Source organism: Astyanax mexicanus, chromosome 3 (assembly GCF_023375975.1).
Source record: "Astyanax mexicanus isolate ESR-SI-001 chromosome 3, AstMex3_surface, whole genome shotgun sequence".
NCBI lineage: Eukaryota > Metazoa > Chordata > Actinopteri > Characiformes > Acestrorhamphidae > Astyanax > Astyanax mexicanus.
The window spans coordinates 5809648-5823406 of record NC_064410.1 but is presented as its reverse complement, the minus strand read 5'-3'; the positions used below and the strand labels follow the sequence as shown (position 1 = coordinate 5823406).

Below are 13759 nucleotides of genomic sequence, written 5' to 3'. Positions count from 1 at the left end.
ATAAATTGTATCGAACGCAATAATATTGCCAACATTTTTTAATATTGTGAACGATATTATACCCTGAAATATCGTGCCATATTATCCACCCTTAATTATCATATCAGGGTCTTTTTAGCTGTTTTTAGCAAATTTGAGATTTGGTGCACGTGTTGAATTGTGGTTTAAATTGTAATTTAAAAACAGTACTGTCCTTCTTATTATTATTCCATAATAATATAACATTTTTTGTCTCGTTAACTTGGTCCACAAGGAGTTCGGTGCCCAGCAAAATCTGCACACTGAACTCCTTCTCTGTATTGTGAACTGAACTCCTCAGTACTGTGTGTGTGTATGGAGGAGCTGCTGGATAAACCAGCTACTGCTCAAAGCTCACTGCTGTTTGGATACCCCACAAGTTAGCCAGCGCTTCAGTACTTCAGTATGCCAGTATGCAGGGGCGGATTTGAAAGTTCTGGGGCCCCAACGTTTTTCTTTTTCAGGGGCCCTGATCAAATGGATTCTTTTGTATAGCAAAATGCAATATTGAAAAATTGGTGAGCTTTGCCAAGCTGTCTTTGCTGGACTTTCTTTCCTTAATTTTCTCTCTTTTTTTGGGCACCACTGGGATAAGATAATTTTATGGTTGTGCCGAAGCTACCTTAGTCTACCTCGCCTGGCTTAACTTGCATGTACGGTGTCTCTTTGCTGTCAAACAAAAAAGATATAATGCGTTTCATATTTTTTTATTTATTTTTTATTTTTTGCCAACATTTTGGCCAGCATTTTACCACCCCCTGATCCCTGGGGACCCAAGCAATTGCATGGTTTGCATGGTGGTAAAATCTGCCCCTGAAGGTATGTGTGCATGGAGAAGCTATTGGATAAACCAGCAATTATTCCAAAGTATACACATCCCACATGTAAGCCAGTGTTCTGTAAACTCAATGAAATCAATGTAAAAATCCCATTTTACACATTTTACACACAGTTTTTCACATCACAAAAAAGAAAAGCAGGAAAAAGAGGACGTATGGTCACTCTGCCATAATGCGATAATTAAATTTGCAGCAGTTTAAAAAAGCTGGCTCTAATATTAAAAACAATTAATCACCCTCTGTGAGCCCCGTCAGACTGTGATTTTATCATCAGCTGCAGGATCAGCTCCAGAACTGCCTCGTATTTCTGTGTTCTGACCTCGGTTCTCAGGTTCTCAGGTTCTCAGGTTCTGCTTGGTTTGTTTGTGTGTTTTTCTGTTTCTCTGACTCAGATCACGTCGTTTGTGAAGAGGAGTTTAAGTACGCCATGCTGGCCCTCAACTGTGTCTGCCCCGGTACCTCCACCCTGATCACCTTACTGATCCATTCCTCCAGAGGACAGTGAGTAGAAACCCAACACACACACACACACACGTACACACAAACACACACACACAAGCATTTGTTAAACTATGTTTAAACATGGTTTATAAACATGTTATAAACATGGTATTCGGTTTGTTTGGACATTACTAATATTAATAAGAGCATTATTATTTTATTGACAACATCCAGTTTCTGAGGAATTTTGAACATTATGCTTGGGTTTCTGGGCGGCCCACCAGAGTATTGATCAGCGTCCTGAGGCTAGTGTCCTGTATTTAGTGTCCTGTAGACAGCATCCTGTGGCCAGCATCTTATCTTATGGGCAGCATTCTGTAGGATGGTATCCTGTGGGCAGCGTCCTGTGGGCAGCATCCTGTGGGCAGCATTCTGTAGGCAGCATCCTGTGGGCAGTATCCAGTAGAAAGCATCCTGAGGGCAGCATCCTTTGAGCAGCAACCTGTGGGCAGCATCTTGTGACTAACATCCTGTAGGCAGCATCCTGTAGGATAGTATCCTGTGGGCAGCGTCCTGTGGGCAGCATTCTGTAGGCAGCATTCTGTAGGCAGCGTCCTGTAGGATAGTATCCTGTGGGCAGCATCCTGTGGGCAGCATCCTGTAGGCAGCGTTCTGTGGGTAGCATCCTCTAGACAGCATCCTTTGGGAAGCAACCTTTGGGTAGCGTCTTGTGGGCAGCATCCTGTAGCTAGTGTCCTGTAGGCAGCATCGTGTAGCTAGTGTCCTGTAGGCAGCGTCCTTTTGATTTTGGCAATATAGTGAATAAGTTCAAGTTTATACATGAATCCGTATGTTTTACTTTTTTCAGAACAGCACCTTCAGAATCCTTTAAGCAGAGAGGGGGAGCTTTCCAGCCCCTCAACAGGTAAGTAACGTCATGGACTGTTACACACACACACACACACACACACACACAAACACTATGGCCTCATAAACGGTGAGTTTATCTCTGCAGCCACACATTTTCTCCCTGATAGCATATCCGTTTCCTTATGAGCTGGTGGTCATGAACCCTGAAGGGGGCTTTGATGCTAATGTCAGGAAATCAGAGTGTGAATGTTTGTAAAGGTCATCCTCCTGTTTGTCTGCAAATTCTCAGGGAAGGCAGGGCCAACTCGGCCGAACAGTGGCAGCGCACGTATCGCCGCTGCTCGGCCAATGAGGTGCACCACATCCGGCTGGAGGAGAGCAAATTTTTCGGGGAGTACCAGGGAAAGAGTTTCACCTTCGCCTCATTCCATGCACACAAGAAGTGAGTGTCCTCATGCACAAATATAAATATATGCTTTGCTAGATCTGCCCCAGCCAACTGTAAGTGCTAAAGAATACATACTGCACTGTATATATTCTACTTAAAATACCTATAGTCTGAAAAATATGGTATGTGTGTGCTGCAGGTATGGAGTGTGTCTAATTGGCGTGCGGAGGCTGGACACGGCGAATATTCTGCTGAACCCCGGCCCCTGTCACATCATGGGAGCCTCAGACACCTGCTTCTACATCAACATCTCCAAAGAGGAAAACTCCGCCTTCGTCAGGGGCCACCGAGAACCAGCCCGGGGCCCGGGAGGCGACTCACGAGGCGTCCCACAAACCATCTATCATGGACTGACCCGCCTGCCTGTACACAGCATCATCGCGAGCATGGGTCAGTTATCACATCATATTACCTCCAATTAACATCGCTTTAATCCAAATCCAAGACTTTATTATAGGCCTACAGGCCAGTGTTAATTTTAACAGCTTGAAATGCGCACTCTCTCCGCTTTTAGACTCTCTGGCTGTTTTTCTGCGCTAGAAATGCGCACTCTCTCCGCTTTTAGACTCTTTGGCCCGTTTTTCTGCGCTAGAAATGCGCACCCTCTCCGCTTTTAGACTCTTTGGCCCGTTTTTCTGCGCTAGAAATGCGCACTCTCTCCGCTTTTAGACTCTTTGGCCCGTTTTTCTGCGCTAGAAATGTGCACTCTCTCCGCTTTTAGACTCTTTGGCCCGTTTTTCTGCGCTAGAAATGCGCACTGTCTCCGCTTTTAGACTCTTTGACCCGTTTTTCTGCGCTAGAAATGCGCACTCTCTCCGCTTTTAGACTCTTTGACCCGTTTTTCTGCGCTAAAACTTCACTCTCGCCGCTTTTTAGACTCTTTGGCCCGTGTCTGACACCTAGCGTTCAAACTTTGAATCTCACATTATAAAAACCTGCTTAACAGCGGGCAAACTTTCATTCTATTTCTAAAATACCTCGCGGGCCACTCCAAAAAAGGAAACACCTCGTAGTTTGGACACCTCTGCTATAGTGACTTAGAACAACATTGTGGAATTACAGTTAATCACAAAAAATATATATAAATTAAATATTTTTTTTCTGTACTTCTGTTTATTATTAGTTAAATACAACTAGAGGTGACTTTACAACCTAAACATGTAACTCCACATAACATTTACTGTTACTAGAAAAAATGATGTGTGCAATGGCTGAATTGTATATATATATATATATATATATATATATATATATATATATATGTAATTAATAATGATCTATTTTTGTCAAACTGAAAGTACTTCTTGCAGTGGTGTCCTTTTAATAAAAGAATGTAACTTTACCTTTTATTTTATGTTTAAGATTTTTGGCAGCAGTTAATATAAATGTCAGATAACCCAAAATCTTTCAGACATTACCAGAAGTCTTTTTTATTTATTTTTAATTTTTTTGCAGTATTTTTATTGTTGCAATTCATTGCTCTCATCGCTGACCTCGCATGTCAAGCCGGTGTTGTGCCAAAATCTACATCCCGCCAGGAAAAGCACCCCCTCTCGGGAGCACGCACGTCTTCTTAATAAAAGCGAAGATAATTGCTTTAGCTAAGTTTAACTAGAAACGCGCTTTTGAGAGAGGGTGCTTTTCATAGCGGGGGTGCAGATTTCTGGTATTGGGTGGGACACATCACTCCCGTCCTCCTCAGTTTCTACGCCAATGGAAGCCGCCCAAGAGTCCCAGTGCCAAAGCATGTACCCACAGAGAGTCCACGCCCACCTGGAACCCACCAAGCCCAACCATGTGAGCTCCACACATGAGCATGTTGGGCTGAAAATAACATTAGTTCCAAGTCTATAGAACAAAATGTGTCGAATTAAAAAACGCATACACATAAAACATTTTTGATAAGCATGCATTCATTTGGGCATGTCTACACTTAGGCCTGTCACGATAAGAATTTTTTTGGACGATATATCATCCCAGAAATTACTGCGATAATATTTTTGTAATTTTAAGACTATTTAATGACACTGACCTAATAATAACAGAATAGCATAAAAAACAATTATACATATTTTGAAAATTTTATTAATCATTTATTATAATTACTTATACTTTTTAGAAATTATATACTTATTTCTTCACCTACTTTAGTCCACACTGTTTGTATGGAGTCCGTTATTGAAGCATGACTGGCAAAAATAGTGTTCACTGTTATATATGTGAACAAACAAACAAATTAAAACATAAATAGACAATATCACGATTATCAAAAATTATTAAGGATGTTAATTTATTGTCCGATATATCGATATTGCAATTATTGTGACAGGCCTATTCACACTCCTGACTGAGATGAGGAGCAGTGTGTACACACTGACAGAGAAACAGGAGGAAAAATCGTGTTTGTAATGCTTACTTTGCTTGAAAGGTAATAACAGCTCTGCGCTGCTGCACATGAATACGAGGATGAATCTGCGCACATTTAGAGACAAGTGGTTGACAGGATTATAAAGCCATTGTGACTCAATAAACATGATGATAGAGGATTCCACTGGTTCACTATCACCACCTAGTGAACAAAACCTGGAACTGAGTCCTGAGTCCTGAGTCCTGAGTCCTCCTGTCTCTTCTGTAACACTGTTTCAGATTCTGTCAGTGCTGGAATTAATATTATGTACCCCCATATCATCCCCAGCTGGTTAATTGGGCTGTCACAGCTCCAGGTCTCTAACTAACATGCCAGAGAAAACGGTCCTCAGGGCTCTAATATGTCTGAAGAATGGAATAGTTTTTAAATGAGCTTGTTTAGATTCCACATGGTTTAGGGAATAGGCCAAAACTACCCTGCTAAAAATTAAAATTAGGGCTCTAAGGAACAGTTTGGCGAGAAATCTCATTTTCACAGCTTTCCCCCAAAACATCCAAGGCATTTTATAGGGTGAAATGTGATTATTTAGATGTTCCTTTGGGCTGCAACTATAACATAGGGTATTTCACTCATTAACAAAGCAGAAATGGCATGTCTGTGTTTTATTAAATATATACCCCAAACTGATTTGATTCGCTAACTAATGCCGGTAGCAAATATGCATGCTTAAAAAGACATATGTGTCATTTGTACCATGTACAAAATATAGACAAAATATTCAGAATTTGATAACTGGGTCAATATATAAATATTGTGCCTTTTGTGTCCAACATCACTGTAACAAAAACAATACATTTTTCAAAATATACTTTATTACATTATTACAAATATAGATGAGTGTTAATCTTCACTTTTAAATATGTTTTGTACTTTACATAATTTCAAATATTTATTTAGCTATTTAATTATTAAATAATTATAAAAATCCCTTTAATGCCGATTTAAGAACGTAACCTTTAACATCATTAACATTACACTTGTATTTTTTTTAAGGAACTGAAGACACTTGCTGCAATTTCTGCAATCCAAACTGTAACCAAAAAACATAAAACCACGGCTAAAGAAATCACGCAGAATTCAATGTGCACCTTAACTCTCCTGTTTCCACCAGAACTGTCCGTCACCACAATCAATTATTGTGCTCTAAAACCAGGTGTTTTAGTTTCATTGTCCAACCCCTGTTAAAAATAAACCAGCAGACCAAACACCATAAACACACACACAATATATAGGCATTTGATTTATCACCAAACTGTTCCTTCTCATATATCTCACTCTTATATGGGATTCTCTCTCCTCAGGCACGGTGGCTATAGACCTGCACGACTCCAGCGACAGCAGTCCAGAGGGTTCAATGCCACCCAGCGTGGGCGGGGTCACCGGTGGGCGTAGCGGCAGCCGGGCTGAAGTAGGCGTCAGCAACACCCTGTCCCTGCCCCCGGCGGGAGATTCGGCGGAGGAGAGGAGGCACAGCATCGCTCCTGTGCTGGAGCTTGTGGACGGGGCCATCCCGACCTTTGACCTGCTGGGGGACCAGTCTGAGGACGAGGGGGCGGATGAGGGGAAAGAGGAGCAGGAAGAAGGAGGAGATGAACAGAAAGGCCAGTGGTGGGGAGCGCAGTGCGAGTGAGTAGACAACCTCTGCTGACAATTTTTATGGAGATGAGGATTTCATTTTCCAGCAGGACTTGGCACACTGCCCACACTGCCTAAAAAAGTACCAATTGGTCTTAAATAATATAACATTCTAATTTTCTGAAACACTGATTTTAGGGTTTTCATTGGCTGTAAGCCAAAATAATAATAATTATCAACAATAAAATAAATAAAGGCTTAAAATAGATCACTCTTTGTTTAATACATCTATATAATATATGCGTTTCACATTTTGAACTGAATTACTGACATAAAGTAACTTTTCGCTGATATTCTAATGTGTTTATGTATTTTTTTATTTCTGTGTGTGTGTGTGTTTGTGTTTGTACAAGGTGGGTTAAAGGTTATCCACTCAACTCTCCGTACATTGGGAGTTCACCCACCCTGTGCCACCTCCTACAGGAAAAGATGCCTTTTTGCTGCCTCCGCCTTGATAAGGTAAGAGCCCCTTTCCATATTTACTTAAAAGGCTGTGAACAGAGGTAGCAGGGTTACTCAAACCTGGGCCTAACTCTTAATCTTCCACAGGTTAAACTGAAAGTGCTGGAGCAACAACAGACTAAGAAAGAACTTCAGATATGTAGTATCTTTTTGCTGTTTGCTCAAACAAAAAGATGCCTCAAACAAAAGAAAAGAGCTCTCAGAAGACGTTCTACGTTCAAGAGTTGTTGACTTAAAGCATGAAGCTGGAAAGGAAAGGGTTACAAAAGTATCTCTAAAAGCCTTGATGTTCATGTTTATGTGTCCTCGGTAAGACAGACATAAGACAGATCTACAAATGGAGAAAGTTCAGCACTGCTGCTGCTACTCTCTCTAGGGGTGGTAAAGTCCTGTAAAGATGACTGCAAGAGCACAGCACAGAATGATCAATGAGGTGAGGAAGAATCCTACAGTGTCAACTAAAGACCCAAGTTAACCAAGACATTTTCCAGTAAAAACTTAAGACCATCTGTCCACCAACTGAAGCTCAACAGAGGATGGATGCTGCAACAGGACAACGACCCAAAACATAGAAGTAAATCAACAACCGAACTTGGCTTCAACAAAAGAAAATAATATGCCTTCTGTAGAGTCCTGATCTCAACCCAATTGAGATGCTGTGGCATCATGACCTCAAGAGAGCGATCAATTCACACCAGATATCTTAAGAATATTTCGCTGAACTGAAACAGTTTTGTGAAGAGAAGATCAGGGTCCAAAATTCCAAAGTTTGAGGTTTTTGCTGCTAAAGGAGGATCAACCAGTTATCAAATCCAAAGATTCACATACTTTTCCACCCCTCACTGTGAATTTTATCATGTTGTGTTCAATAAAACCATGCAAACTTATTTTTTGTGTGTGTTATTAGTTTAAGCAGACTGTGTTTGTCAATTGCTGTCAATTAAATGAAGATCAGAACACATTTAATGACCAATTTATGCAGAAATACAAGTAATCCCAAAGAGTTCACATACTTTTTCTTGTAACTGTGTCACGGCCTCGCTCTGTTCCCCTGTGTTTTCCCCGTTTCCTAGTGTGTTTCTGCAGTAGTTTTCCGTCACGTGTGTGTAATTTGTAGCTCCGCCCCTCGTTACCTGTCTCCCCAAGTGTTCAGTGTTTTATGTTCCTATTTATAGTACACTTTAGTCCATGTTTATCCGTCGGTCTTTGCACCTTCCTCAGTCTTTTGTCTTGCCACGTTTCTATAGTTTGTTCGCGGTTTTCGTCACGCTCAGTTTATCTCTTGTTTATTTCTAGTTTTTCGTTTATCACGTTTATTCCCTTGTTTATTCCTTGTTTTGTATATATTTACGTATTTATCCTTGTATATATTCCCGAGCCCTGTTTATTCATTTTCTGTTTAGTATAGCTCTTTGTGTTTTCCCCTGTTTGTTTATGTTTATACATTTTCTAGTTCTTTCCCTGTTTGTTTGTTTATATATTTATTTGTTTATTAATAAATTCTTCGGTCTTACCTGCTTTTACGTCCGCCTCCCGTCTGCTCCTTCGTTACAAACTGTGTGTATCGATAAAGCCTTTCTTAAGAATTGCTCCTCAGAGAAAAAGTAAAGTAAGAAAATACGATTGAAATTATTTTATTTCATCAAACACTTTTAGCCAGTCTGGCTCCAGGTTTGAGTGGCAGCTTTGTGTTAAGCTAAGTGTTTAGCTTCAGTTTCACCCTGTATGCATCAGTGTGCTTTATACGATGTATTTGTGTAAATGTGAGTGTGATTTGCAGCTGTTTTTAATCACTGCTCTTCTCTCTGCTGAGCAGGCGTGCCACCACATGCCCTACGAGGACGCCCGCTCGTACGGCTTCAAGAACAAGCTGATCATCGTGTCGGCAGAGAGCGCCGGCAACGGCCTCTACAACTTCATCGTGCCTCTGAGAGCCTATTACAGACCCAGGAAGGAGCTGAACCCCATCGTGCTGCTGCTGGAGAGCATGTGAGGGACAGGACTGCTACCAAAAGCTTCCAAACTGAACACACTGTCTTTAGAGATGACTGTTCTAATCTCTTTTCTACAGATTATTAAATATTATTCCAATCAATTATAATTAGTGGTGTGAATCGATTAAAACAGAGAGAAATAGAGAGAGAAATAGATAAAGAGAAATAGAGAAAGAGAATAAGAGAGAGATAAATGTAGAGAGAAAAAGAGAAAGATAAATAAAGAAAGAGAATAAGAGAGAGACAAATAGAGAAAGACAAATAGAGAGAGAAATAGAGAAAGAGAAATAGAGAGAGAGAAATAAAGAGAGTGAAATAGAGAGAGAGAAACAGAGAAATGGAAATATAGAGAAAGAAATAAAGAGAGAGAAATGGAGAGAGAAACAGAGAAAGAGAAATAGAGAGAGAGAACAAGAGAGAGAATTAGAGAGAGAAATAAAAAAGAGAAATAGAGAGAGAAATAGATAGAGAGAAACAGAGAAAGAGAAATAGAGAGAGAAACAGAGAAAGAGAAATAGAGAAAGAGAAATAGAGAGAGAGAAACAGAGAAAGGGAAATAGAGAGAGAGAAACAGAGAAAGAGAAATAGAGAGAGAAACAGAGAAAGAGAAATAGAGAGAGAAACAGAGAAAGAGAAATAGAGAAAGAGAAATAGAGAGAGAGAAACAGAGAAAGAGAAATAGAGAGAGCGAAATAAAGAGAGAGAAACAGAGAAAGAGAAATAGAGAGAGAAATAGAGAGAGAGAAACAGAAAAAGAGAAATAGAGAGAGAAACAGAGAAAGAGAAATAGAGAAAGAGAAATAGAGAGAGAGAAACAGAGAAAGAGAAATAGAGAGAGCGAAATAAAGAGAGAGAAACAGAGAAAGAGAAATAGAGAGAGAAATAGAGAGAGAGAAACAGAAAAAGAGAAATAGAGAGAGAAATAAAGAGAGAGAAATAGAGAAAGATATAGAGAGAGACATAGAGAGAGAAATGAAGAGAGAGAAACAGAAAAAGAGAAATAGAGAGAGAGAAATAAAGAGAGTGAAATAGAGAAAGAGATATAGAGAGAGAGACATAGAGAGAGAGAAATGAAGAGAGAGAAATAGAGATAGAGAGAAAGAAATAAAGCTCTCTGACCGGGTCTGAGCTGGAAGTTCAGAGCGCGCCGTTCAATTGTTCAGTCAGATAACAGATCAGTGTGTCGGGCAGCTGGGGGAGGAGCAGATTACCCTAAAAAAAATAGCAATGCCTTACAGATTCCAAATTAGCAGCGCGCGTTAACACTTTAACATTAACAGCCCTAATTAAAATAGATATCATTTAAAAAAAAACATCTATTTACATCCATGCATTTTGACTCCCCTTAAATACACCATCGTGAGCTTCACTCGTAAAGAGCAAGAACTGAGATGTGTTTTGGTCACACTGCAGTGGCTTGTGTTTATTATTATGAAACCTAGCCGCTGTCTCGGCCGCTGATGGAAGCGCAGCGCAGCTCCATAACACAATCAAATGCAATGAAGCTCTGAGTCATTCGCCTGTTGTTCCCCATTATCTGACTGCAGGCAGGATTTCAGAGCAGAGTGTCCCAGAGTCTCGGCAGGTGATTCTGTCACTTTTGCTGCGATTTGATCAGAAATACTGCAGCGAAAAGGCATCAGGAGACAGTTTAAGTCACTTTATACTAGTATGTGATGATCTGCTTTTCTGCTTTTATTTATTTCTTTATTCATTTCTTTATTTATTTTTGTTGTTGCTTAGCGCCAGGGGTTCTGGAGAAATGGACCGCCAACTACCTGATTGAATTTAGAAATAAATAAATAAAGGAATAGCAACCTGAGATCAACCAACCAACCGCTATGCGGTTTTTGATTGAGGTTTTTGTATCGTTATGTTCTTTTGTCTTCAGTCTGAACCCGCAAGATTAGCTTAAACCTGCCCCCAGGCACAAGTCTGACAAAGTCTCAAAGCCTCAACAACAAAAAAAAAAACTGAAATGATGAGTTTCTTTGATTTTACCAAATTAAAAACCTCTAGAATATAATCAAAAGGAAGATGGATAATCACAAGCCATCAAACCAAGCTGAACTGCTTGAATTTTTGCACCAGGAGTGATAAAGTATGGCATATAAAGTTATCCAAAAGCAGTGTGCAAGACTGGTGGAGGAGGAGAACATGATGCCAAGATGCATGAAAACTGTGATTAAAAACCAGAATTATTATATCCACCAAATATTAATTTCTGAACTCTTAAAACTTTATAAATATGAACTTGTTTTCTTTATTATTTGCATTATTTGAGGTCTGAAAGCATTTCTGCATCTTATTTGATATTTCAGACATTTCTCATTTTCTGCAAATAAATGCTCTAAATGACAATATTTCTATTTGGAATTTGGGAGAAATGTTGTCCGTAGTTTATCGAATAAAACAACAGTTTTCATTTTACTCAAACATATAGCTATAAATAGCAAAATCAGAGAAACTGATTCATAAACTGAAGTGCTCATAAGTTAATGTTCTGTATACATCTGTAAGGCTACTCTCTAAGGCTAATCTGTTTCTGTATTTTTCTTGTATTTTTTTTTTCTGATCTATATGTATATATGTATGTGTGTCCACCTGTTTATCAGACCTGAAGCAGACTTCCTGGAGGCTATCTGCTGGTTCCCCATGGTCTTCTACACTGTCGGCTCCATTGACAAGTAAGAGCAGCCTCAGGCCCTCTCCCAACTCTATCGACTTTTTCCACTAAACTGAATTCTTTATTCTGCTCCCTGTTTTTAAACGCTGTGTGTGTGTATCTGAACCTGTGCTTCTCTGTGTGTGTTTGTGTTTGTGTTCGGGTGCAGTCTGGACAGTCTCCTGCGCTGCGGGGTGACGTTTGCAGACACCATGGTGGTGGTGGATAAGGAGAGCTCTATGATAGCTGAGGAGGACTATATGGCAGACGCCAAAACCATTGTGAATGTACAGACACTGTTCAGGTACGGGTTTGAGCTTCTGGGTGCAGATTATTGTAAACAGTGGAAAAATTTAAATGTTGAGAAAACTCAAAACTCAAAAAAAAAGTTTTGAGGCCAATTTAAATTTTTAAGAACTTTTAAAAACTTCTGAAGAAAACTATAGACAACTGTTTCATTTTGTCACGCCTAATATAGATTTTGTAGTCCAAAACCCAGATTTCTCCATTTCTGCCAACGGATAATCTCCCCCTCAGGACTACAACCCCCAGCATGCATCTGACACAATCGCGTGTCCAGACTCAGCCAATTGGCTCCTATTCTTACGCTCGTCATCTCCAGAATATTCTTTTTACAGCTGGTTGTAACTATCTATTGTGTAAAAGTCTGTTTGTAATCATGTCTTTTTGCGAAGTATTGCCACTGTTATCCAGCGACATACTGATCGTCCTATCGACTTCGAGTTCTTTTTTTCTACACTATTTCCTGGTTTACTCTTTTCTCTAGCGATTTGGCTCCGATAAATTGGTTTACTCTCTCTCTACTAACTTTCGCCTGTTTAACGACTACTCTCTCTGTTTTTGTCCCTTAAATTAAAGCCTCCTCTTGTTTTTTATCATGTGCGTCTGACTCCTGTCTGTAATGTTACACAACTAGAAAATGGAAAATTTGGTTCAGATAATGCATTTTTTTATTTGTATTAAACTTCAAATAATAACTCTCACCAACTCACCTCCCCTCAGGACTACAACCCCCAGTATGCATCTGACACAATCACGTGTCCCAACTTGGCTCAACCAATTGGCTCCCATTCTTAAGCTCCTCATCTCCAGAATATTCTTTTTACAGCTGGTTGTAAATGTTTATTGTATAAAGCCTGTTTGTAATCATGTCTTATTGCGAAGTATTGCCACTGTTATCCTGCGACATGCTGATCATCCTCTCGACTTCAAGTTCTTTTTTTCTACGCTATTTCCTGGTTTACTCTTTTTTTTAGCGATTTGGCTCCGATAAATTGGTTTACTATCTCTCTACTAACCTTTAGCCTGTTTAAAGCCTACTCTCTCTGTTTTTGTCTCTTAAATGAAAGCCTCTTCTCATTTTTACTGTGTGGCCTGACTCCTGTCCGTAATGGTACACAACTAGAAATCTTTAGTTCAGATACTTTTTTATTTGTATAAAACTTTAAATATTAACTCTCACCAAATGATTTAATTTACCATATTTTTGCACTATAAGGCACATCATGATTATAAGGCGCATAATGCGTCACTAGTAAGCAACAGTGGTGTCGCCATGTTTTCCTTCTAAATCAGCTGATCTCAGCACTGGGTGTTAGGTCAAACTAAGTTAAGTAAACAAAACAAATAATTCTTAAATAATTCTTAATAATTCTTAAAAAAAACAAAACATAAGTCCAACAAGTGTTAGTCTACACAGATTTCTCTCCTGAAAACTGTTTATTTGGATGAGTAAAGCACTTACATTTATTTACAGTGAGCTTAGAATCCTAAATTTCTCCAGCAATAAGGTTGGAGCATTAGCATTAGCTGTTTGACCATTAGCAGCCTGACATCACTACACTGAGGAACCCTGAGAGTTCCGGTAAGCCAGGGCGATATTAGCTAGCAGTTTGTTCATCGTAGCTTGTTTTAACATGGTAAACACGCAGACTACAG

At 39.6% G+C, this 13759-nt stretch overlaps 1 protein-coding gene across 2 annotated transcripts in view; it reads left to right on the top strand.

Annotated features, from left to right (window-relative positions):
• The window catches only part of LOC111191922 (potassium channel subfamily T member 2), a 129054-nt gene that overhangs the window by 103638 nt on the left and 11657 nt on the right, over window positions 1-13759 (top strand). For both annotated transcript variants that reach the window (XM_049475752.1, XM_049475751.1), the window contains exons 15-23: window positions 1250-1358; window positions 2167-2223; window positions 2458-2610; window positions 2756-3006; window positions 6346-6670; window positions 7033-7138; window positions 8958-9130; window positions 11751-11822; window positions 11970-12104. In XM_049475752.1, coding sequence (XP_049331709.1) covers window positions 1250-1358; window positions 2167-2223; window positions 2458-2610; window positions 2756-3006; window positions 6346-6670; window positions 7033-7138; window positions 8958-9130; window positions 11751-11822; window positions 11970-12104 — 1381 coding nt within the window. The remainder of the gene's footprint in view (window positions 1-1249; window positions 1359-2166; window positions 2224-2457; window positions 2611-2755; window positions 3007-6345; window positions 6671-7032; window positions 7139-8957; window positions 9131-11750; window positions 11823-11969; window positions 12105-13759) is intronic.